The sequence below is a fragment of the Neodiprion fabricii genome, chromosome 1, assembly GCF_021155785.1.
Source record: "Neodiprion fabricii isolate iyNeoFabr1 chromosome 1, iyNeoFabr1.1, whole genome shotgun sequence".
Classification (NCBI taxonomy): domain Eukaryota; kingdom Metazoa; phylum Arthropoda; class Insecta; order Hymenoptera; family Diprionidae; genus Neodiprion; species Neodiprion fabricii.
Genome location: NC_060239.1, coordinates 12,094,246 through 12,118,496, shown reverse-complemented (window position 1 = coordinate 12,118,496; position 24,251 = coordinate 12,094,246). Strand labels below are relative to the sequence as shown.

The 24,251-nt window shown below is 36.9% G+C and overlaps 1 protein-coding gene across 2 annotated transcripts in view; it reads left to right on the top strand.

Annotated features, from left to right (window-relative positions):
- The window catches only part of LOC124180015 (dipeptidase 1), a 141,339-nt gene that overhangs the window by 37,384 nt on the left and 79,704 nt on the right, over window positions 1-24,251 (top strand). For both annotated transcript variants that reach the window (XM_046564988.1, XM_046564998.1), the window contains 2 exons: window positions 2,605-2,737; window positions 16,713-16,863. In XM_046564988.1, the coding sequence (XP_046420944.1) occupies window positions 2,605-2,737; window positions 16,713-16,863 (284 nt within the window). The remainder of the gene's footprint in view (window positions 1-2,604; window positions 2,738-16,712; window positions 16,864-24,251) is intronic.

Sequence of the window (24,251 nt, the reverse complement as noted above, 5' to 3'; positions counted from 1 at the left end):
TAGCCTCTAAAAGATATGAAAATGGTATCCACACTTTTCGCCGTTTGATCAAAGTCAGTAATGGGTGTAATTTATTGGACATCCGCAAATATCCATGGCAAATAATTGAAAGTTCAGCAGACAGCCGTCAGAGGGTTCATGCCAGCTCACTCCTCTCCTTACTGAGAAGAGCGCCAAGTGAAATTAAGCTCTGCGCAACTTGACCTTTAAATTGACTTTGAATGTCGTCAGGTGATTTGGGATTTGGCCAACCTTGGCCTACCATTTTGTGTATGTCGATAACAAACTGTGCACATGGTGATTTCTGAATTCTTTCCGGCCCCTATACACAAGTACAAGAGAGTCAAGTGAAATAATGCTAGTTGGAGATGTGAATCTCTTCTCCAAATATTTCATGAGATTTTTTAGGATACATATCAGAGCTTCATGAGATGAACAACAAGCGAACGTTTGAATCTCTTGTGAAGGTAGTTTGAACATAATTTCAGTCGAAATGGTGTAGACACAGAAATGTTGAATATCCATTATGCATATCCATGGCACCTCCATTAGAGATGGAATGCTCCGTGTGGGTAAGGAAAAACGTTACAAGAAAGAAGGTAGAGCCAGATCACGTGAACATAATTCGTATACGTCATTGTCTTCGTTCCTTGATGAAACGTGATGTATGGTAAAGAACGGTACAAACGTGTAAACAAGTAACGAATGTATGGGCAAATCCACGTCGAATCGGACAAGAATTGACCTGACACTTTTTAAGTTGACAAAACGCTAATCTTTCAACAGTATTGAATATTATGCGATGACAACTCCGATAAAGAAAATAGTACACGAGTTTTCTTTTCACGCGTACTTTGCATGAAAAAAAGGTTTCGAGAGATTTGAAAAATACGAGGTCAAAAGACTCCAAAAGCTCGCCCGGTTCCACATTTGCCTGCCCATACACGTTGTATAATCCGATTATGTGAGGGAATATACTCATGAATATAGGTATACTTTAGTTACGCTCAGTTGTCTACAGTATAGTACCAACCGTATAATGCAGAACTCTTTATATGGTTTCAACCCTCGATGCAATTCATCACTGTCTTAACTAATTTAGACCCAGCGGAGGATCTACCGAGTACCTACCGCTGCTGGGAGTCCATTGATCTCGGGTCATCCTTTATATAGCCCAGGGGATTCACGAATTTACGACTATTTGACCAAACGGAATTTATCAAAGGGTCTGCAGGGCCGAAGTTCAGCGTACAGTTTCGACTGAATTTCGCTTTGTGAAGACGTTGGAAATTGTAATTAGCCAATTCACGTCAAAAATATCTACAGAGCTGGAAAGCACTTCTGTGATGTTCATAAATATCTCGAGCCATAAGTAGAGATATTAATCAAACCTATCGAAGTAGACCGATGCCCAATATTTCAGAAGTCGAAGATTCTTGTTCGTCGTCTCGACATGCTTGTTTATATGCAGACACTGTTTGTAAATACCAGGGCAATGGCGGGCAAAACTGTGGTGGAGTTCAAAAATCAAAATAAGAATTGTGTTTGGTTCAAAAATTATAACAAATGGACCGTTTGAACTGATTATTAAGTTTTTTTTTCTGCCTAATTAAAAATTACATCAATACTTGTTTGGTCTTTCTTTCTTATTTTCATTCTATAATTGAAGTTCGTCCGGCGATTGAAACATAGAAAAAAGTAAAGACGACGTTAATTTTTAGAAAGTAAAACAGACTCGTTGCGTTCAATAATTTATTTTCCTTGGGCGCAGATAAGAATTAGAGAAATACTCAACGGATACTTAGAACCCTTTTAATTTCGGGAAAGACACTTAGAAATCAGATCGATACTTTCAGTTTTCAATAGAATTTTTTCACCAACCAAACCTTCTGTGTGATGTTTATTTTGTAAAAAGTTTACGGCATTGGCTGTTTGTAAAAAGTGAAATTACACGCTGTGGAGCATACAGAGAAATTTCAGAAACACTTCAGAGAGTTCGTGCATTCCTAAAACACATTATAGATGTAACTTTCCTCGTATTTCTTTTTCCGAAATCAAAATGAAAAAGTCTAAATCTGAAAAACGAGTGATCGGCTCCAAAACTTCGGCACAATGTGTGTTTTGGGGTGCGAGAGACATTGTTTTTCGAAATTACATTTCTTTCTTATCATGTCCGAAAATATTATCAGAATTGGATATACGCTTATCGAACTCTTTTGAATGCAGTTTAAATCTCGAAAGTACTTCATAAAGTCTAAGAATTAACATTCTCAATAATTTTACGAAAATTTTTAACATGCAAAAGTTACTCGTGTATACTGGTATTTACGAAAAATCGATGAAAAACAATTCAAAATTCTGTATCGAAAAGTATTCATTGAAAGAAAGATACTGATTATATTTTGTAGCAATGCCGTCAAAATCTATCGATGTGCTTTAACGATATCTTGCTTTCTAATTACGTCTAAGATGTGGACTAAATCAGTGGTTTCACGTGAAAGTTCACTATCCCGCATCGCACGGGCACGTTTATGCAATTTTCCATAATTCGCACCTGTGCGTCGTTTTCTCAGAATCAATATTGTCTGTTTTTATGCATTACAGTTCTGGTCTGCCTACGTTCCCTGTTCCTCCCAGTACTTGGATTCTGTACAGCTGGCGCTAGAACAAATCGACTTGATACGGCGGCTTGTGAACAAGCATCCTCAGAACATGGTGCTGGTTACGACAGCTGCAGGTACGTTACGTTTTTCAGATTCACAATTGATTCAGCGTACGAAACATGCGACTATTTCATTAATCACGAGGGCTGGACTAGGAGCGTCGTTTGTAGATTTTTGAAAATAAGATTTGACCGAAGTTACGTGTTGTGTATTGAATTTCGTTCTCACCTTGTAGTCCGAAACAAAATACTAAAAGTTCTTAATCTTTTGCCTCTCGATTTTATTCACAAAAAATAAAGAACGGAATATACTTTTTAGGGACGTCGTACGGAAGAATTTAGTTCGTGGGTCCAACAGGATTTTGCAATTAGCCCGTTCTCCCGGATAACAACTTAAGTAGACTTAAGTTTCAGTAGAAAATAACGAATGGTACATCAAGTTTTTGAACACGCATCGGGAGGAATTTTTATTTTTCACACTGCTTCACTAGACAAGAATCATATACAATCACTGAATGAATTCAAGAAACGATAAACGATCTTGAAGTAACGGCAAGTTAAAAATAAGACTTCGCTAGTTTTTTCATAAAACAAAATTCCCTCTATGGAAGTACAGTTTTCATGCACTGTAGTCTCACTTTTATTATGATATCATGAGTTATTCATAGAATTTGAGGAATTGTCTCGTTCTTGTCCACACGAAAGAAAACGTATCATCGAAACGTTTTTGGAAAAACTGTTTATTCTTGTATTGAAAAAGCATGATGCAATTCATCCTTCAATGCAATTGGCTCTCAACTTCTGTCAAGCGCGAATTTCGATTGACGTATAACACCAACGATCTAGCAAACAATCGTAACTTGATTTATGGCTGATATTCAACCTGAAAGGCTTCAGAATTCGGAGCTAGTGGAATGCGGCATGAATCTTAATACCTTCCGTGGTTTCACACAGTCCACGGAGCACATTTAATCATTGTAGAAACGCCTACGGCTTCCAGAGCCCGCGGCATCATCTTCGCAAGCCCCTCGGAGACGGCATGTAAATGAAATCCGATGAACTTGGTGTTGACATTACACGTAACGAGGTCTTACCTAATCCGGTGACCCTTGTCAGCCTTTTTCGACCCTTTTCTCTTCGGTTCAAAAAAGGGGCTTTGGTAATGTATTTTGCATTTATTTTTGTACGGCGCAAGATCTCGATTATTAACTCGTTGAAAACTCGAATGCCCTTCTACGCCAACTGATGATACCTTCACGCTTATTGACTGAAGCTATCAGCTAGGACGAAATTTGACCAGAGCGACAATTTCGTGCCAGTACCACGGAAGCTTTAGAAATAGTCGAAATGCATGATATTTTACTCTGTCGGTAAAGACTAACTGTAGCATCTCCTTAAATAATATTTCATTCGGCCAATCTAAATTCACCAAACTCATCTTTTCGCTTTTACCTGAAATTTCTCATCCCCATCTTATCACAGTTCACTTAATATTGTTACACAGGGTAAAATCATCCGCTTTGCCCCCCTTGCTAATGATCCAGTGGCCACCACAGATGAAAAATACATAAGAGCTCTCATATGTTATGAAATGAATGAGGTTGCTTCGTCAATCAATATTATTCTAAGACCAGTCCTGTTTCAAACTCTAAACTGAAAACATTTGTCGCTATTAAACCTCTTTTCCCACCTTTTGATTTTGCCCGTCGGTCACTTCTTTGTTGCTCAGCGAACCCGATGTATTTCCGTAACACCAAAAAGCGTTACGATATCTTTCAAAAATCAATTATTTATCCGATTATGTGGCTTAAGATTCTGAGTCGAAAGACTCGCCTTTGAGAAAGCTATACCTAATCTACGCCACCGTTGTTAATTTCAAGACCTACGAAGACAACAATCTTGGAAGTAAATATGATGCTGCTAATTAGTATCTGGATACAATTATACCGCAGATTAGCTACAACAGCCTAGCTCGCGGCATCGTTCCAAGGATTTCTTGCGTGGACCAAGAGCCAGACCATAATTCACCACCTTCCTGGCTTTCGTGCACCAGGTGTATAAGCATCTAGGTACCAGGGGTTAGTCACCACGGTCTTATTTATCGGTTGCTTTTAGACCTCTGCAGCAGTCAGCTGGTGACCGCGTTACTCTTAGAAGATGAACATATTTTGCCAATCTATTCTATATAATTATATATATAATCGGTATATAAAATATAGTTATAATTATAATTGGTGAAATTCTCACGAAACGTCGGATGCTCTCTATTCGTTCTTAATTTTTTTTTTTTTCAGTTTCTTCTTGTCGTTTTAATAATCAGTTGCAGTAATAATAACGTAAGAAGGAGAAATGAAACTTTCACGCCTGCTGACGAGCTTATTTGCGACTCTGCAATTGGTATAATTTACGCAAATTGAGTTTTGTGGGATTCAAATTTTTTCCTCTTTCTTTCCTCCTCTCTTCTTTTATTCACGCTTTATGTGTATTATATATATATATATATATACACACACACACACATATATATATATATTTAATATATATATCTCGATACTTATGTGCCCTTACTTCTCGCCATACCCTTCGCCCTTTCTGACCATCAAAACAGTCGAGCTTTCGACGAATACTAATTTAGCGAGGAACGCGATCAGAGCTTTCGCCGATACACGTACATGGTATACACGTATATACACATATATATACACATACGTAATACACACGCTTGACCTGGCCTCGGGGTATTCACGTAACGTTGAAGAAAAGGCACGATTCCCGTACTATCGTTAATGAGAACGTGAACTTTCACGTCTAACGAAACAACAATGAGACATAAAACTTAAGGCATGATCTCGTTAAGTTCTTCGGGTAGATATAAGTATAGATGTATATACATAAGCACCCCAGCTCAAGTTTTCAGTTCTATGACAACGTACAAACTTTACTCCGCTGTTCTTATTGCGTCGATATATATATATATATCTATATATAGCGAGAACTTTCATTTTAATGGTAGGGAGAGAAAGAATAAAAAAGTTACGGAACGCGGCAGCAACTCTTCCGTGTAGGTATTGGTTAAATCAGTGAACACGTACATCACGCGTGAGAAAAATGTGTTCAATAGCTTAGAGAAATTATAAGCGTACGGATAGAAATCAAATATGAATGTTTGAGCGTTTGGTTACTTGTTTCGATTTCGTGTTTTGAATAACGGATCGTTAATTTGCAAGCTTTCCAATCTTTTCACTTACAATGTGCATATTTAAAGCATTCGGTGAAGATGAATCGTGGATCTTTTCGAAACTTTAATACTTATAGATTTAAAATGGCGAGAGCTTGAGCTTCTAAGTGTTTTCGAAAACGCTATGTACCTAGACATGAAATTATGAAAAAGTTTATAAAATTTTGATGCGTGGAGTCTTGATGTCAATCCATTGATCCGTATCAATGTTTACATGATTTTCAAAGTTTGGAACGACTGAACTTCGGGATAAAAAATCGTACATCGGATAAATTTGAAGTGGTTAAAAACTTTCGAAACGTTATCTTCATTTCCGATTGTAAGTCGCGGCCACTTTCGTCTACCGTAGAAAAATTAACAACTTTGATAAATTTCTCAGTGGTTACACTTTCTTCTGAAAAGTCGCCTCCTTTTCATCTCGGTATAAATACATTACACTGACAAAAATCTCTAGTAAAAATACGGGTATATCCTGACAAGAAGCTAATTGATGATAGAAAGAAAAAAAAAAAACACTGTAATATTCCTATCAGCAATGTTTAATTTCAAAAGATGTATTCTTCAGTTGCTGGCACATTCACTATGAATATTTATTGGCTGGCTAAGTAGGATACTATGGTTATTCTTTACCGACCGCGTAAAACGTCACTTATTTTGACAATCGTGGAAGCCAAAGCATCTAGTCGTCGTGTTCGTCGTATTTTTGTTTCTTTTCATACATTGACTTTATAAAAAGTACGTTCACTACGAGGATCGTAGAAGTATATCGTGAGGTATTGCATCGGTTATTTTACTTTCCGAACTGAGATAAAAAGTGTCTGCCAAAGAAAGATTATTAGATTTTTTTTTTTCAGAATTTCAAACTCGCGTCAAAGATTTGATCGAACAGAACCTCCAATCACAATTCAAAATATAAAACTCCGAATCACCTTTTTAGCCTGATCAATTAGAGTATAGACGGATCATTTGGGTCCTCGACTGGTTAATTTTCAGTCACTTTCTTTAAATTAAATCTTGATTCTGCGAAAGTAACGGAAAAGTTCTGAGCAATGAAACTTCATGATCGAAGGTATTGTTCTGTCTTTTTAAAATACTAGAATTTTCAGTACGCGTGGTAAAGAACAGGCCCTCTGCAGTATCTCAGTTACACAATTCTACAAATTGAGCAATTAAAACCACAAAGCGTTACGATTTAACGAGCTACTAACTTTTAAATTACTAATAATAAACGGTAAGCCGTCGTTTCCATGGGCCGAGTTTATCGTGCTATTGCACCGAACGCAATAACGACTGTTTTACGCGCACACTTACCTAATTATCGAAGCTGAGGAATGGAATTGTGGAAAATAGCCCTTGAAGTCAGAATTATGAACCATTTCTGTGGACATTACAACCTCTGAATTAACGCACCTTCGCAGCATCGAGTATCTTGTTATAATTACTGCCTAATTGATAGGCCGGTGCGATGTGGAATTGATCGAGAATTATTGAAATAATTATGTACATCTGCAATCCTATATGCTAGAAATGGAATTACTATTTTGAGGGGACGTGATCTAGTACAAAATGATTAGAGCGAAATGATTTGGCGAAATGATTGACATAATTTGAGTATTGAATGTTGAAAAGGGAAACTTTCAACATGTCACCTGAAATTATGGAATTTTTTTTACAGTTATCCAACTTTTCCCCTATTCAACAAAGTTTCATCGCTTCGCCTAACGAGTAGTAACATATACCGACATACAGCTTTAGGGTGAAACTTGTGTGATCATGTTTTAATCAATGGCCGTAGGTTCAATCCGGTTTTCTGAGGGTACATGAGTTATAAAATTCACCTGCTTGCGGAATTTATCTCGTTGTTATAGGTGTTTACGGTAGGTACGAGCATAACTGTGAACAAGGGCGGTATTCACTATTACGATTTCGTGAATTTAACATTGCAATTTGTAGTTAATGCTGCTTGACGGTGAATTCGTTTCGAAACATTAAATCATTCAAACTACCAAAGTTTCCAAGTTAAGGCAAAAAAGGCGTTTGACGATCAGCACGTGTCGTAATAAAGCTAGTTATGGCTCCTGTTTGAAGTTTCTACACGTCGATTACACGTCTATGTGCGAAAAAATAAAAATCCCTGAACTCGTTCCGTATGCGAATGAAACAAGTCGTTAAGTATTCCAACACATTTTCACCGATGACGTAAACGACAAATTACATTCGATCCCCGTTTTTTAATTATAGAGTTTAACTGCAGCTTGTCTGACTCTCCCTATCGTTTTAATAAAAGTTATCATGGAAATCCAATGAAAGTTAAAAATTGCGATGCTGTAGGGGAAGCCTGAAAGCAAAGCCAATTAGAGACATATGTATTATGTGTAACGTGCACCGTAAAACATGTAAATTGGCGGTTAAAATTATACCTGGATGTGCCTTGTGTAGAATATGGAATATGTGTACATGCACGGTGTGTAGGTACCAATAAGGATTGTGGGATTTTCAACTCGAACGAAACGTGCGGTTAAAGTTACGACAACATCCATGGAACGGACAAAAACAAACGCCGCATCTCGGTCGTGGCTGTGAGTAATTACGCGAATACCAGCAACCACCGCCCGAGGAGGTGGCTATTCAACCGTAGTTCGATATAATTCCTGGTAATTAATAATTATTGGCTCTTCCACTGTCGCTGAAGGCTAAGGCAGCTTTCACGGTGGACTGCAAACGGTTCTTGGAAGTGGCCAATCGCCGGCTGCGGATTAATAACTTGGAAACATAGCCAATTGGCGATCTTGAATTCAATTTTGCAGAGTGAGTTGTTCGGATACCATTCAATTTAGGCTGAATTTCAGATGGATTTTAATAGAGACGATTTCTAGCTGCGAATTATTTATCTTTGACTCTCAGTAATTGGCGACTCAAGGATTACTGAACTCCCTGACGGTGCTTCAATCTGTTAGTGATGATGTAGATCGTCAATATGAAATTCACACCGTTTCCGCTTTCCAAAAGTTGGTATTTTCGTTGTTTTTTTTTTTTCTTTTATACCGCTACCGAGTGTCTTTAATTCACACAGCCAATCCGAATTGAATATTGTACCATTTCCCTGAAGGTTGAGACAAATGAAACTTTGCCTGCTGTAGCGTTTCCAATATATTGTAGATCGCAATAATGGCTTATCGGAATTCCATGAAATCCTTTGTTTCTGAAGCCATACAAAATCACTGATAAATTATTTGAGAAACGAATGATTCAGCGCTTCTCATCCTTGGACCGTTTTTTCCACCCCAACGCTTTCTGAAATACCCTTGGTTAGTTCAGATAGATAAATTGGCCCTTGTGTGATTGTACGTGCACTCTTACAATTCCAAATGTATTTTGCACTCATATCAAACTAAATAACTAATAACATGGCATAAATAATGTATGGCAGAAACAAGGACTTTACTTTGATCCGTAAACTTTAATTATACCTGCTCTTCGAGGTGACTCGAAGAGATCAATTGCTCTCTTGGCGATGTTTGAATGTCACACATTGTTCCACTGATTGCGAGTCTGTAGATTTCTGTATTTTTCTTCGGCCGACTTCTCTTGAAGTCAAATATGAATCCAAGATTATAAGGTCGGGTCATCCTTTTGGAAGGTCAGAAAAAATCACCGTTTGCATAGGAAACTGGAATCACCATCAAGAACAACCGACGTTGGCTTTCTGAAAAAGAAATTCAAACATGAATCGAGTTTACTCGTCGAGTATACTGTACCACATTTTTGGGCTACCCTTGACGTATAGTTTTGTTCACGGCAAATCCCCAAACGTCTTCGGCTCGTTGATAGAAGTGTGAATGCAATTTTCTATTCCATATATCAAGGGTGAAAAATCCTTTGGGAGTAAAGTGCAGTTTCTAGCGATGGAAATTTTATCGACCTTTTATACGAAGTCTTAAAAGCTTCGGTGTGCTTTTGATTCTCAATTTCATAGTCAGATCGTGTGGAATATTTTTGAGGAAAAGCTATTCCGACGATCTGAGATATCAGTAACAACATTCTCAACTGGTGAAATTTGTTTTGAGGTTTTCTTCTTCCTTTCTCCAACCTTCTAGTTTCATGTACGGTACTGTAAAGCGATCGCTGCTGCACTCTGCGAAAGTGATGTAAGCTTTGAATTTTAAAAGAGATATCAAGTCGAACGGCTCTCTGAAGAAGTCTTTAGGACGGGACAGAGTTTGTCGGGGTTGAGCTGGTAGACTGCCAAGAAAATGGATAGAATCTAGATTCATCGAGTGAATAGAACAAATATTCCTCAAGAAAACGAATTCCGATGAAGCAATATACGGTTTCCATACATAGTGAGCGGGTAGCAGGTAAGTATAAAACGCAACTCAAAAATACTTCAGTGCGGTGCAGTGAATGTAAAATGGAACGGTATAAAAACCACTTGAATAATTCATCTTCTCTGTCGTATGTTCTTCGTGCTTTATCGAGATCTTAGTTAACAAGCGTCCTGATACTTTTCAAGTAGAACAAAAGGACTCGATCAATAAGGAAGGTGGCGAAGAAATGTCGAAGCGTAATAGGTTGCTAATACAGAAGCCGAAAGTTTCGCCGAGCTTGGAAGTGGCTGAGAAATCCACCCCTAGAAAAGAGACGAAAAGAGGAAGTGCGAAGGGAGCCTAAGGAGGAAAGAAGAAAAGAAGATGGAGTGGGTGAAACTGAGGTGGAGACAAAATCCGCGTGGATTGGACGAGGGGATAGGAGTACTCATTTGTCGAGTGAACGGAAATCGAATCCATGGCTTTCTTCACCTTTGTTGGGTACAGCACGTGTCTCTTATTCCTTGGCCAATTTTATTTCCTCTCATTCGTTAGTCGTTTATAATCGGTAATGCGGAAGAAAACGATATCTATAATATATAATGTATGTGGAAAGAATTTTCTAGCTGTACCTAATTGAGCGACTGATCGTTCAACCAAAGAAATTAAAAGTTTCTACCGTCTGTCACCGATTCAGAGGTGGCGTTTATGTAGCTATTAAAGTCACCCCCATCTTGACAAACTTTTTTCTTTTGCCCATTGCAATTCATTGAACACGATTACGGAACAAAGTAGGGTGATGATTAACTACTAGGAAGGAGAACGCGGTGGTTGATTTTATTTCGTTTTATTCTACCTTTCAAAGCCTTTTATCGTTTCTTGTCTTATTGAATATCATACTCAAAGACGCAGTTCTGATAAAATTCTGTTTACACGCACAGCTTACAAACCTCGAGTAGCTACGTGAGGATATTTTAGCATTTTGTAACACAGTCTAATTAGATTCAGGAGCAGATCTAGAGGGGCAGCTACAATGTCATCCACGAAATTGACGGTTGACGAGAGAGCATCGGAAAAATGTAACCAATCTCGAAATAGCATCGAATATCCTAGCGGAAATCCAAAACAAACGTTAAGCAGACAAACTGCCAAGATGTTATTTCATTAGTGATAAAAGCATTTCCCTCCCGAATATCGTCGTTCCGTATTAGCATAGCGTATAGCTGACTTCGAGTCGTTGACTTTCTGGCACAGTTACCGAACATCATCTCCTTTTATGGTCCGAGTGTGACCTCGGTATCTCTATTCTTCATTTTCAAGATGGCGCTGAGCAGGACTCAAGAATATTGCGTGACGTATTAATTTATGTCAATATCGGAACAAGCACCAGGACAAAACCGTACCTGAACCACGGTTTCTAAAAAATGACGAACGATTTCCACAGTCTTTCGGTTACCGTTTGACAGTGTTGTGGACGTCGAATCATGTCACATTTACAAGTGCCGACTTTAAACATAGATGTATAATGTATATACGGGGTGCTCGGTTTCAATCGTCCCAAGTGAATATTTCAGAAATTAAAAGAACAGTTTTTGTACAAAACTTGTAGGGCTCCAACGGGCAAGAATGATACTAATATGGGTCGACTTTTAGAATTTGGTATTTTAAAAATTTTTAAAGTGACGTCCGATTTCAGATACGGTAGACGTATTTTGGTGGATATGAATAGACGATGAGACTTCACTCGGATGTTTCTAATTCTGTACTACACGTTTTAACCTACCCAGCTTCACGTTCTCTTATTTATATACTTACTCGAGACCATCTTATTTGAAATCGAACATCTCTATACGTTGCCCTCGAATCTTTATGAAATTTACAGCAAATACTTTCAGGACATTGTATTTTCGAAATTTAAAAGGAAAAAAAAAAAATGTCGATATTTCGAAGTTGCAAATTGACCCTAACCCCCTTAACTCGCTACATGAGTTGGAAAACTCGCGTTTTTTTGAAAAATTGAACCGATCGAAAGTAGAATCGAGCGCTTCTGTCGCACGCATACATCAACGTCATTCCGCCGCACTTTTTGGAGATAAAGCACTTTGCGCACGGTCCATAGGCTTCGCAAGTTGTGTAACAAGTGCGGAAAGTGGGTGATTTCTGATGAGTGATACGTTTGCAGCGTGATTCGCAAAGGCGAGAGTTGTAATCGCACGAGTCAGATATTGCCCATGAATCAATATGTTTCACCGTTAATACGCATGACGAAATACTGCAATTGAAGCTAACCCAAAATTTTTGGTAACTGATCGTTTGCCAATAGTCCGCGGATTTGCAGCTGCATGTTTTTTTCTTTTGCGATCAACGCACCTCTGCGTCTTCACTGATCGCTGACTTGGTGCTTGGATGTGAATTTTTCAACGTGTTCTGTAAGACAATTTTCATTTTTATTAGCTATATTTGATTATCTACAAGTCATTCTAACATCAATTTTTCACTTAAAATTCATTTCCATGTTCTCAAGCTCTTCCGTCAATACGAAAGAAACGACTTCACCTCCGTACGCGAAACAGACAATTCATGCATTGAACAATGCAGAGACGTTTTGTCGTTTACATATTTTTCCACTTGCTGATATATCTGCGTCTGTATTTCGATATTTCGTTACATTGCTACTGGATAGCTTATATTTTTTTCAGATCGTGCGACTTTGAATCTCGTCGATTCTACTTTAGTTGAATTTTTTTCAGGTTTATGTTAGCACTCTCGAAAGGTCCTCGTTGTTATTACTATTTTATTTTTATTCTTCTAATTATTTATTCAATCATTCATTCGCTTGTTTTTCTATTACGTAAATGCAGCGAGTCACGAACATTCAAAACTCTTTACAGTTCATCTTTGTTCACCCCTATTTAATCAAGCACGGTAATCCCTAAAATTCCCACCCACCCTAAAACCTTCAGCCTTGCATTCCGGTTATTGCAAAATCAGACTCATCATTCGATCATCCTATGAATTATTCCCAAGAACAGTTTGAAATTCTTCAGAATGTAAATTTTGAGAAAAAATTCTTGGACCTGTGGTTTTTATCATTCCAAGATTGGTCCTGTTGCCGATTTACTTTCATTTGTTATTTGGAGCACTTCCGGAATCTAAAGCGTTTTGAAAATTTCGAAGTACGTCAACAAACAAGAAAAACAAGTCGACAGAACAGTATTGCTCACGGTACTTTTCGTCACAGTAGGACCGATTTTGACTGATCAAGGTACAGTTTTTATAGTTATAATCCCTAAGTTCATCGCTAGAGTTTGCTGGGATAGGTGACAAACTGACAGCCTGACAAACGAACCGACATATCTGAAAACCTGTTCTTCGGATACTACAGAGGATCAATAACGTAAAACTTCGTTGTAACCAGAAGCAGTCGTTTGCAAGTGAAACCGATACTTTTCTTGTATCTCCATAGGTGATGAGGAATAAAACGAATTTACTCAATTAGATATGAGATCGACCTTGAATGGATCGAAAACAAAGTTTTTAGAGAGTAATTCCGAAAATTTAAGAATTTCAGAAGTTCAAGGTGTGTGTATGTTTATTTATAATTTTGGTCTTAATCAGCTAATTAATATTCAGAAAACAAAATAAGCAAATTGAGATCTGAATGACACATTCAATGATTTCGGTCTCAATCAGTGTAGCTCGTCTAAACTTTGGACACACGAGGCTTAGGTTTCGATAAGTCCGGTACTATTCGTCTTACTCAGGTATTAAAATTACAAAAGGAATTTTCTATTTGACAAAGTCTTCTGAACCTTAGATACATCAAGCAGTTTAATAATCTTTTTTGATACCTGCATCTATTGGGTCATTAGTAATCGCGTTTCTTGCTTGAGGGCTAGTTTCACGTTCGTCTCGTTCGCGTGTTAATAATATCTATAATACCAGGCCATGTCTTTTTCCAACCTCTATTTTTCTTGTTTTAGAATTTCTTTTCCGAACGTCTAACCTGTGTGAATGAGTTAGCTTCGTTTTCTCTCCATTTCTAAAGCAGCTGATTCTATTGGCACGAAGTAGAAAAATTAAGTTCCTACACCATTTCAGAGAGCATGTACAGCAGACGGAGATGGAAAAGTTTTAGCTTTAAAGTTGTGGCACCATATCACGCAGTGGAAAGTGGAGATAGATGCCAGAGAAAGAAGAGTTAAATACAATTATGTTAACTCGATATAACCTCTAACTTAACCTAACCTAACCTAACCTCTAAAATGTTCAACACGATTCAATTTGGCGTTCTGAAAACTGTGTGAAGATACTATTCTTCTCTTTAGATTATACATTATTGACAGAGAGTAAGCAAATATGTTCCAGAATTATATTATACATTGGAAGACGATAATCATTCAATCCTTAGCAGTCAAAGATTTAGAGAATTCATTCACACGCACCGTGCTATAATTTTTATCACAAACACGATGAATAATGTTCATTATTTATACCCCAACGAAAATCTCAATGTGAGCGACCGAAACATGTCTTGGTTGCTGATTTTCAGAGAGTTATTGATTTTACTTCACCATCGAACGGGTTGAAAATCATGATTTCGTAAATGAAACAAAAGAGAATCACAATAGTGAAAATGAATATTTCTATTAAAAACATAATCCTTGTTCAAAATAATGACAAAAGCATAATCAACTTTGGATAGTTTTTTTTTTTTTTTTTAAACCAAGTCTAAAACCAACTCTACCTCTAGGTCTAAAAAATTTGATATCACTGGTCTGAAAAAAAAAAAACTTTTAATTCTCTTTATTATTATTTTATATAATTACAATAGATTTGATGCTCTTGTATGCACTTACATACAGACACTATTTAAATAGGTGAAAGCAGTGTAAATGCAAAAACAAAACACAACGATTTCTGCATTTCGTACAATAAAAAAAAATCATATAACGTAATTTATACGTCACAGCAAAAAATGGAAAACATATATAGATTCGGCAAATTAAAACCTTTATATCTGTAATATTTCATTTGAAGGAGGATTTTGTTGCAGACCTGTGTACTTGACGCCGGATTTTTCGAAATTGTTTCAGACTTTTAAATTGTATAGACGAATACGTATGTTTGAAGAAATGTCGATAATTAAAAACGAGTTTAAAAAAATGCGTAAAAAATCGAGTGTTTTAGAGAGTCGAAAAAATCACATGAAATTACTTTCTCGATACAAGACATACATCCAAGGTTCAGGATGTGATCGAATTCCTATAAAATGTCCCAGAGAATAACCATACGGAAAAATTCCTCTACACCAGTATGTTATATTTACCAAATAACTACAATACTTAACTGAACATATGAATGTGTCAGATTTCTGACAGCGAAATTATTAATGAATTAATGCGTTGGCGAATGGTGAAACATTATTTTATCCGTGACGTTTTAATCGGCCCACCGTCTGCAGACTACTAAAAGAGGAAAATAATCTCCTGTGCATAACAATAATATACAGAGTATATTGCTAACGACAGAATGTTCCGTCGTCTGCCATAGTTTAATACGCACGTGCTACAATCCGAGCGCAATTGTTTCCCAGGGCGACCAATCGTCATGAATTCAGACTACAGTTCCTTGTGATGCATGTTAACTCAAAGATTTTGACATCCGTCGGTGTTGAACACACCTGTCAGTGACAACTGTCAAAATTTTTTAGGTTACGTTCATGACGGTTGGTAACCCTGGCGAATAACTGTTATAGAATTGCAGCGCATGCGCATTAAACCATAGCAGACAACAGATCATTCTGGCGTTAGCAATTCACTCTGTATAAAATGAAAATGAAATGAACGTAGGAATGAACGTGCTTCCTCTTTTATTAGTCCAAATTTTCACTTAGAAAAAACAGTAGTTTATTACAAAGCATGGGTTATATGTAACGCATTTGTTAAATTCGTGAAGAAGATTGCTTATCATAAAACCCTCGTTTTTATCGGGGATGAAAAGCATCAAGCCTGCGGTTTTTCATCAGTGAAATATAATAACGAAATCGAAATAGAATGAAATTCGTACCAATTGGTAAATTCCGGCACATAATTACTTTTTGTACTGAATAACATTTAAATTACAAATTACAAATGTCGATTGCTTTTTAATTTGTAATAGATTCGGAAAAGTGTCAATTGCTTTTCTAATCTGTAATTGATTCGCAAAAAGGTGTCAATAACAATTGTAAGTTGTGATCGATGCGGAAAAAGATGTCTCTCAGCCATATTGGATAAGACGAACCGGTATGAAGTTTGCGTTGATAGAGTTGCACATCGATGGATCGATATGCGGTCGACGCGCCATCTATCGACTCTGAGAGCTTTGACCCGCGTAGTTCAAAACTGTACTCAGGCTGTTCGCATTTATGTCAGTATATTTAACACAAATTCATGCACAGAGTAGATGTAAGAATCCTTGAACTAAAATCAAGGTATATCATGGATTCGTTAATGTTTTTCAGGTATAGAAATCGCACACAAGGAAGGTCGACTGGCTAGTTTGATCGGGGTCGAAGGTGGTCACGCCGTGGGAAACAGCCTGGCCGTTCTTAGGATGCTATACGAGTTGGGCGCGCGATATCTCACCCTTACACACACCTGCAATACGCCTTGGTGAGTGCCTAATCCCGCCATTCAGGCAAGATAATTAAAACCACGGACCACCTATAGAAACTACGTCCGTTCATTTATATACGGTTCGCCTGGGGTTAAATTGATATCGATTGAATCAGGAGGGCTCCCTGGTATCGATATGCCAACCTCATAGTTTATCTTTCATGACAAACGTGACCTTATAGCCACGGCACAATCCTGATTATTTCACTAACTTAAATTGTCAATTTATCACTCGTGAAGGTACGCCAGTGAGCAGTTACAGCGAAATTCAGCCGCTATACTAGATTTTAGACAGCAAATCAACGAAAAGCATCAAAACTTGCAAAACTTCTCCTCCGTTATGACTTTCTTATGCAAGCACTTTATACAAGATACGACAGTTAGTCGTTTTCTTTTCAAAAACGTTTTACTTCTGATTATTACTCAAATTATAGCTACGATAAGCTTCGGGGAGAACCGCAGTTCACTTTTTGACGTAAAATTTTTTGCACGAAAGAACAATTAAAAATTTCACGAATGTTGAAAATCTTTCCGACTTTCACAAGTCAGCTGATTTTATTTTCAAAATACACAACGCTCAGGAATACGTAAAAATTGGACAACCGGAAAGTCATTTTAAGGGTCATTCAAATATCACGTCACCCTCTCAGGGATGGAAGGGGTTAGTTTCTCTATGGTGACCTGTGACAAGATGGCTCTTTTTTGTGCGTATTTGTTTGTTTTACGATAAACCATATGACATCATCTGTCATATTATTAACAATTTTTGATTTGTACCAAAGAAGGGAGAGGTGCGATAACAAAGTAGATCACATCACGTCGAGAGGGGGGTGAAAAACTGCGCAACGATTTGCGATGAGGGTAGGGGTTGCAAATGGCCGGAAACAACGTGACGTAATATTTGAATGGCCTCTTTTCACTTAGCAGTTGATTATACTAATTAAGTTCTCGTAATGGGAGGACATACCACCGATCACTGCGATAAATCTCGAGGTGTCTGAAGCTGCTTGCATGTCGTTGGAAACCAGACGTCAACGTCTTGCATTAATCGTAAGCCGTGCCTCGTTCATATCTATTTTTCTAGACAAGGTCGCAATGATTCCGTGGAGTGCAAGGGTGTAATTCAATTGCCAAATCGCGAAAACGGATTGATCAATAAAGCCATTCGACGAATACCTTCGATCTTACGTCAGGAGAGGGATGGGGACAACGTGACGTTACCATAAAGCAGGGGGTGGAATGTGCAGAAGAATGTAACATTTCGTTTTTTGCTTGTAGATCCGAAATTGTCCGCAGGCCATTATCAATTTCCTTCTTTTAGTTGTACCATTTTTCATTATTTTGTAACAAATGGTTGATTTGAATAATATTCCAATATTCGGGAGGTACCGAAAAAATATCAAACACATGATATTGTGAGAACATTATATGAGGCGATAATCATGAATTGTTGCGTATTATTTTATCAGGCCAAATATTTTTTTCTAAACATTTTTTTCTGCTTCTGCAGCCTGACATTGTGAAGATGTATATATTAGAATTAGCTTCTCTAAAACCATTGAAGAAATTTAATGATCGTGAAAGAAATTTAATAACTTGGTGAAGATTGTTACGGCGATCTTCTAAATAAAGATCAAATTGTATTAAAAGTAATAAAATTAAAAACGAGAGGCCGTATACTTTGTTTATATCGATTAATATGTAACGTGATATAACTGAGGTGAAATTTTCTGTACTTTCGAGAAACTTTTCCCGTGGGGAGAAAAAATAAAACCAAGTACAACCTGGAAAATTCTTCTGAGTTCATTAAAGTCACATACATTTCAGTTAATACTGCCTTGGTCGACGAGCCACAATTTTTCATCGCATGGTTCACTTGAATAGTGAAACACGTTTTGAAATTTTTATTTTATCTCAACATGTGCATTTTAGTCAGGTAAAATTAGGAGAGTTTATTGCAGAAACTGTCGCCTGATATATTAAATGGTTACTAATGTACATTTCATCCAGATAATATTCCAGAAATTCACATGAAGCATTTTTAAAAACTAGAATAGTTAAAAAAAAAAATACTTGAAAACCAATATTACATTATAAAAAAATTTATTTTATTCGAAACGTTTGATGGATGAAAGAAAGTCATTCATCAATCCCTTCAGACAGTCGTAATTTCATCACAGAATCTTTCACAGTGGAAAGTATTAATCCAATTATCAGAAGTCAGGATGGTTATTCACATTCATTAAGAGATCGGACGTCGCGTCGCGACGGTAAAGAAAAAAAATTTCTTGTTAAAATTTGTAATCTCATTTTTTTTTTTACCGAAGATGCTGGTGCATGAAATCGGCCACCCTTAATTGTTACGAGATCAAAGAACGTTTCGATGGGAGAAAATTTTCCGAATACTTTTGTCTCTGCAAACACAAAAGAACATAAAATAGGGCGGGCCGTAATTTATAATTGCAATCGATCGATAAACGGTGATCATTTCAATATTCTCGGCTGAAGTCCGTTCTGTTATTAGCAATTTCTCATTACATTTTTTATGATGCGTAAAATCGCCGGGGAAAATTTTCGCAGGTATACTTGACGCTCGTTAGAATTCTACAGGCACCTTTGATAAAATACCAAACGGTGAGGGGTGAGAAATTAAACCTGAATTCAATTAATAATAAAATTGTTATATACTTTGGCGTTAGAAATTCAAGAGAAAGAGAAGGAGGGGGAGGAGGAGGAGAAGAAAGAGGAGAATCTCACCGAGTGCGGTAAAATGAGAAACGAAAAGCGAAAGAGTGATTAATATAACGCTGCTGAAATTCTCGTGTAGCTAGAAATCTATGCCAGTCATGCAAATTTCACAAGAATAAAGCAAAAACCTGCAAGAATTCACCTTAACTCATAAAAGTTCTCTCAACTCAATTTTACTTAATTCATATTTAATTTTCATTTCCACGACTATGGGCGTGCAATAATCCGTAAAATATAACGAACTTTTTCCTCGGGTTCTTAACGTTTTCCGTTGAACTTTTGGAAATGTTTATCACTCTGCAGGATTCATTTTATAAATTGTGGTTTAAGAAAACGCAACGCTCGGAACATTCTATTTCGAATATCCGCTGTGTATGTCGGAATGTCGAGGTAAAGAATATTGCTAAATATGATCAACGCAATGATTTATGTTTGTTGATGATTATTTTTAGATGTTTCCGAATTTATCAGAACTTTGCAACTAGGCGTATCCAGTAAAAGTGTCGTAAATGTTAAAAAAAAAAAAAAAAAAAAAAAAAACATTACGGCATCGATTACTGTCTGTAATTCAAAAGAAATGTCATCAGATTATTCGTAACAATTTTATAATTTTTAAACCAGCTACATGGTCTAACTTTTTTTGAATCAGTGGAAAATGAAGTCTGAAATTTTCTGCTCATCTGTCCCACGTCATCGGAGTGCTTGATGACTTCGGAACCTTTCGATCAGTTTTGAACACGATTTTGTTACAACAATGATTTGTTTTGATGCACGAGTAAATAGCGAGGTTGAAAGAAAATATATTCGAGGTCCTGTACCCATGATTGTATGCATACACTGGGAGAAATTTTTAGTTCCGGTTACCGCTCAGTCCTTAGCTATTTTCATTTTTTTACCACAATCGAAAAATATAGTTCTAGGTACAATATGAAAATTAGTTTTGTAGCTGATGCCAGAAAGTCTAGTATCTCTCACTATTCTTTCTCATTACGATCAATGTTACTATATTTTCTTGTAATTTTTGCGAAAATTTAATGCTTATGCCACAATAAATTGACGTTAAAGCCTTATTTAACTAAAAAAGTACAGTAAATCGAACAGCTGATTTCGCGTGGCAATTGCCAAAAAAGGATCGACAATAGCGTAAAATAGTTACGTGTACCTCGTTTTTCGTAATTCCAACAATATTCAAACAATTTTTTTTCAACGATACCTGTTTTACTGAATTTTTCTAGCTACTATAACAAATGAAATTTTTCTCTGTGTAAAATACCATTGTGATTTCCGAAATTCAAATTTCACAAATAATTCGCAGTTAAACTAGTCATAAGTTTTTTCCAATCGTATAAAAATAATTCCTGCATGAACCGTTGGGAATTTCACATAAATCATAAAACGGTGAAGTCTGAAAAAAGGTGAAACCTTTTCGGATCGAATTCCGGATTTTGGGCTGGTATCTTCGTGCAGCCATTTTCATCGATCTGTGGTAAGCCGTTGTACCGGATCATTCTTGAGGCGAGGCGTGGCTGCCGAGCTAAGGCTGGGGATTCCACGTTTACAAGAGCGAAGAATTGTTCTTTAAGATGCGAGATCGGAGGTTGAGCCCCGGTATCAGCGCACGAAGGCGCACGAGAAAGAACATCTTCAGTGGTGCCGGGGAGGCACCGAAAATGGATTGCTCAAAGAAAAACACAATTCCAAACCAGATCCACGTGACTGAGGATTAGCGAATGCACGCATAGATGTGATGTTCACAATTCGTGAGGTGGAAAGTCTGAAACTTAGATTTTCAATTTCGAACATTTACAGTATGAATTGTTCATTTCGCCAATTCCTGAACATACTTGTACTTTACGAAAGGTCTTCAAAGTTGAGTTGAAGGAAAAGTCTAGAGATCGTTTTCATAACTGCAACGCCATTTTGCATTAAACGATAATATTTTTTTTCACAAAAGACTTCCGGGCATGAAACGTGTGATTTTTGTGTGAATAAATGGAATCAAATAACACGTTTTGTTATTCATTTGGATTCATTTTTTTGGCGTGGGAATTACATAGCACGCAAGTTCGACGGGGGAATCCAAAAATTGTTTTGCATATTCACTTTTTCTTTCAGTACACCCGGCTACCCAACACTCAAAATTCAAACAGCGACATGACATTAAACAAATGTTACTTTCCTTCAGATTTTTCTTCCGTACACGAAAAGTTCGACTGTGGACTAAACAAGGGACAAAAAACGATCAAATTTAACAGTACCGTCTAAATTTCAATCGGAAATTAGATGGCTAAAAATTAGTACAGAATAAAGCGCTGAAATGTTATCAATTAAAAAGTAGCAGCCCAGTTCAGTAATTTATTGTTAGTTTCTGTAAGATGATCCCTTGTGGTTTGCATTATTGCGAAAGTGTGTCTGATTCGCGTGTATCTCGGATACAATTTGGATGATTGTGTATCTGTACATGCAGAATTAACCAGCCGGTGTGTTGTGGATTGTACGTAGACGCGAATCTCTAAGGTATACGATATACGTACGTGTACCAAAGATATATGCATATACTTTTACGGATAATAAAACTTTTGATAGCTTTTTTAGCTTCGCTCGCCGCATCCCGTTGAACTCGAAGTAACTCAAAAACTGCACCAATGTGAAATATATACGAGCACATATTCATTCGGATCTCCGAGAGGCGTGAGAAAATAAGAAATATAAGCTAGCTTGAGATTACTCGAGAACAAATTTGAGGATTACCTGTACTAAAGGCGCGGATACGACTTTTTGTGGGAATTTGGACTATACGTACAATGTATGGTCGAAGAAAGAATAAAGTGATGTCTGGACATACTTGTACGTGAATGTATGATTTCGGGGCGGGGTTGAAATTCCGAATTTGAAAAGATCCGAGACCGCCAAATTCCGAATTTTTTTGCGGCAAAACTCAAAAGAAAGAAATCAAACTTTGATGCAAGATCAAAGTTTCGAATGATGGAAGATTGTCAGTTCTGTAAATTTCCGGCTTCGTGAAACTTTACCATTTTGATCTTTCTTTGTGTTGGATTTTCGATATTTTTACCTTCGGAATCCCTAATTTTTCATACCCACTCGTTGAGCAAACTTTACTGTGCGAGTGGATTCTACTTTTTGGAATTTTACTCTCGCGAAACTTTACTTTTTGGAACTTTGCTCTATCGTAACTTGAATTTTCGGAACTTTGAGCCGTCGGGTTTCCGACCACTCGAAACTTTGTTGTTTCGTCAAAGTTTGATTTCTTTACATCAAGTATCGCGACTAAATTCGGAATTAGGTGGTTTCGGAACTTCAACTCCGCCTCGTTTTTCTTTTTCGTTTTGAATTGTCGCTGAATAATGAAATTCTTCACGGATAATTCAACGAAAAAATACGCATATGTATGTTTGAAAATTTGTAAATCCTTTGGAATAAATATTTTACCCTTGGGAGTGAAAAGAAATCAATGGTGTCGAGGAAAAGTTCGATTCGAGTTCCAATTGAATAATTCAGCAATATAAACGTTGGAAGATGTGAGATGATGGTTTATGGAGAGTCTGTAGGGATGTAAGAAGTGATAAAACTAGTTTCTGAAAGCGAAATATTCATACGGAATTCAGTTTCTTCAAGCTCTGTCGCGTTCCAATATTGTTTCTAGCCCCGAAGGAAACATTCTTCGAATCCAAACGTTACTCAGTGATCCTGCTGCAAAAAATGTTCATAGGTACTATACGTATGTATACATATATGTATATATATATATTCACACGGAGAACTTCTGCATGTATTAGTACAAAGTGGACTTTCTGGTAACAGCTACAAGACTCATTTTCGTTTTGACTATCTGAAAAGGCAGTATTGATTGCATTTACGATATTGTTTAAGTCACTTTTGAGCCAAAGAAATAAAAGAAAATCTCTGTTCCATAAAAAAAAACTCACGTTCGTTTTTCTTTAAACTCTTTACCTTTTTCTTGAGCTATGCAGAACTTGTAGTAAGATTTTTGTTTCGATCAATAGCTACAACGATTCGAGAGTAAACAAATCACAAAGTACTTGATCAAAAAATAGCTGTGACCTCCTTAAAAATTTACAAAATTATAAGATAATTCCTTAAATTAACGGCTCGTTAGAAAAATCTGAGAAAATTCACGTCCAATTTTCCTGACTAGTATTATAATTCATGTTATAAAAAGAATTGAATATTTGGGAAAAAGAAAGAGAGTTATCAAAACAATTGTTATTAATATTCATTGAACCAAATCTGTCCAAAAAAAATGTCCTGTTGATTTAAATAAATATATTTTTAATCGATTTCTACTAACCAACTTTTTGTTCAATCCGATGACTGTTATTCGAAATGAAAAAAAAACTCCCTCCGCCATCTTTAATTACAATATTTGGCGAAGCCAAAAAACCTTTCTTTTGTCTCTATAAAATGCGAATTAATAAAACATATCTGAACGTGTGAATTGGCAACGGCTTCTGTAATAACAAAATTTTTTCCCCATCGTACAAACACAACTTATTGTCAGGTATATTATACGACAAATGAAGAACAAAAATAAGTCCCAAGATTCCCGTTACGGAAAAACACCTCAACTTGGGGATGAATTCGTATCCCCAACTCAT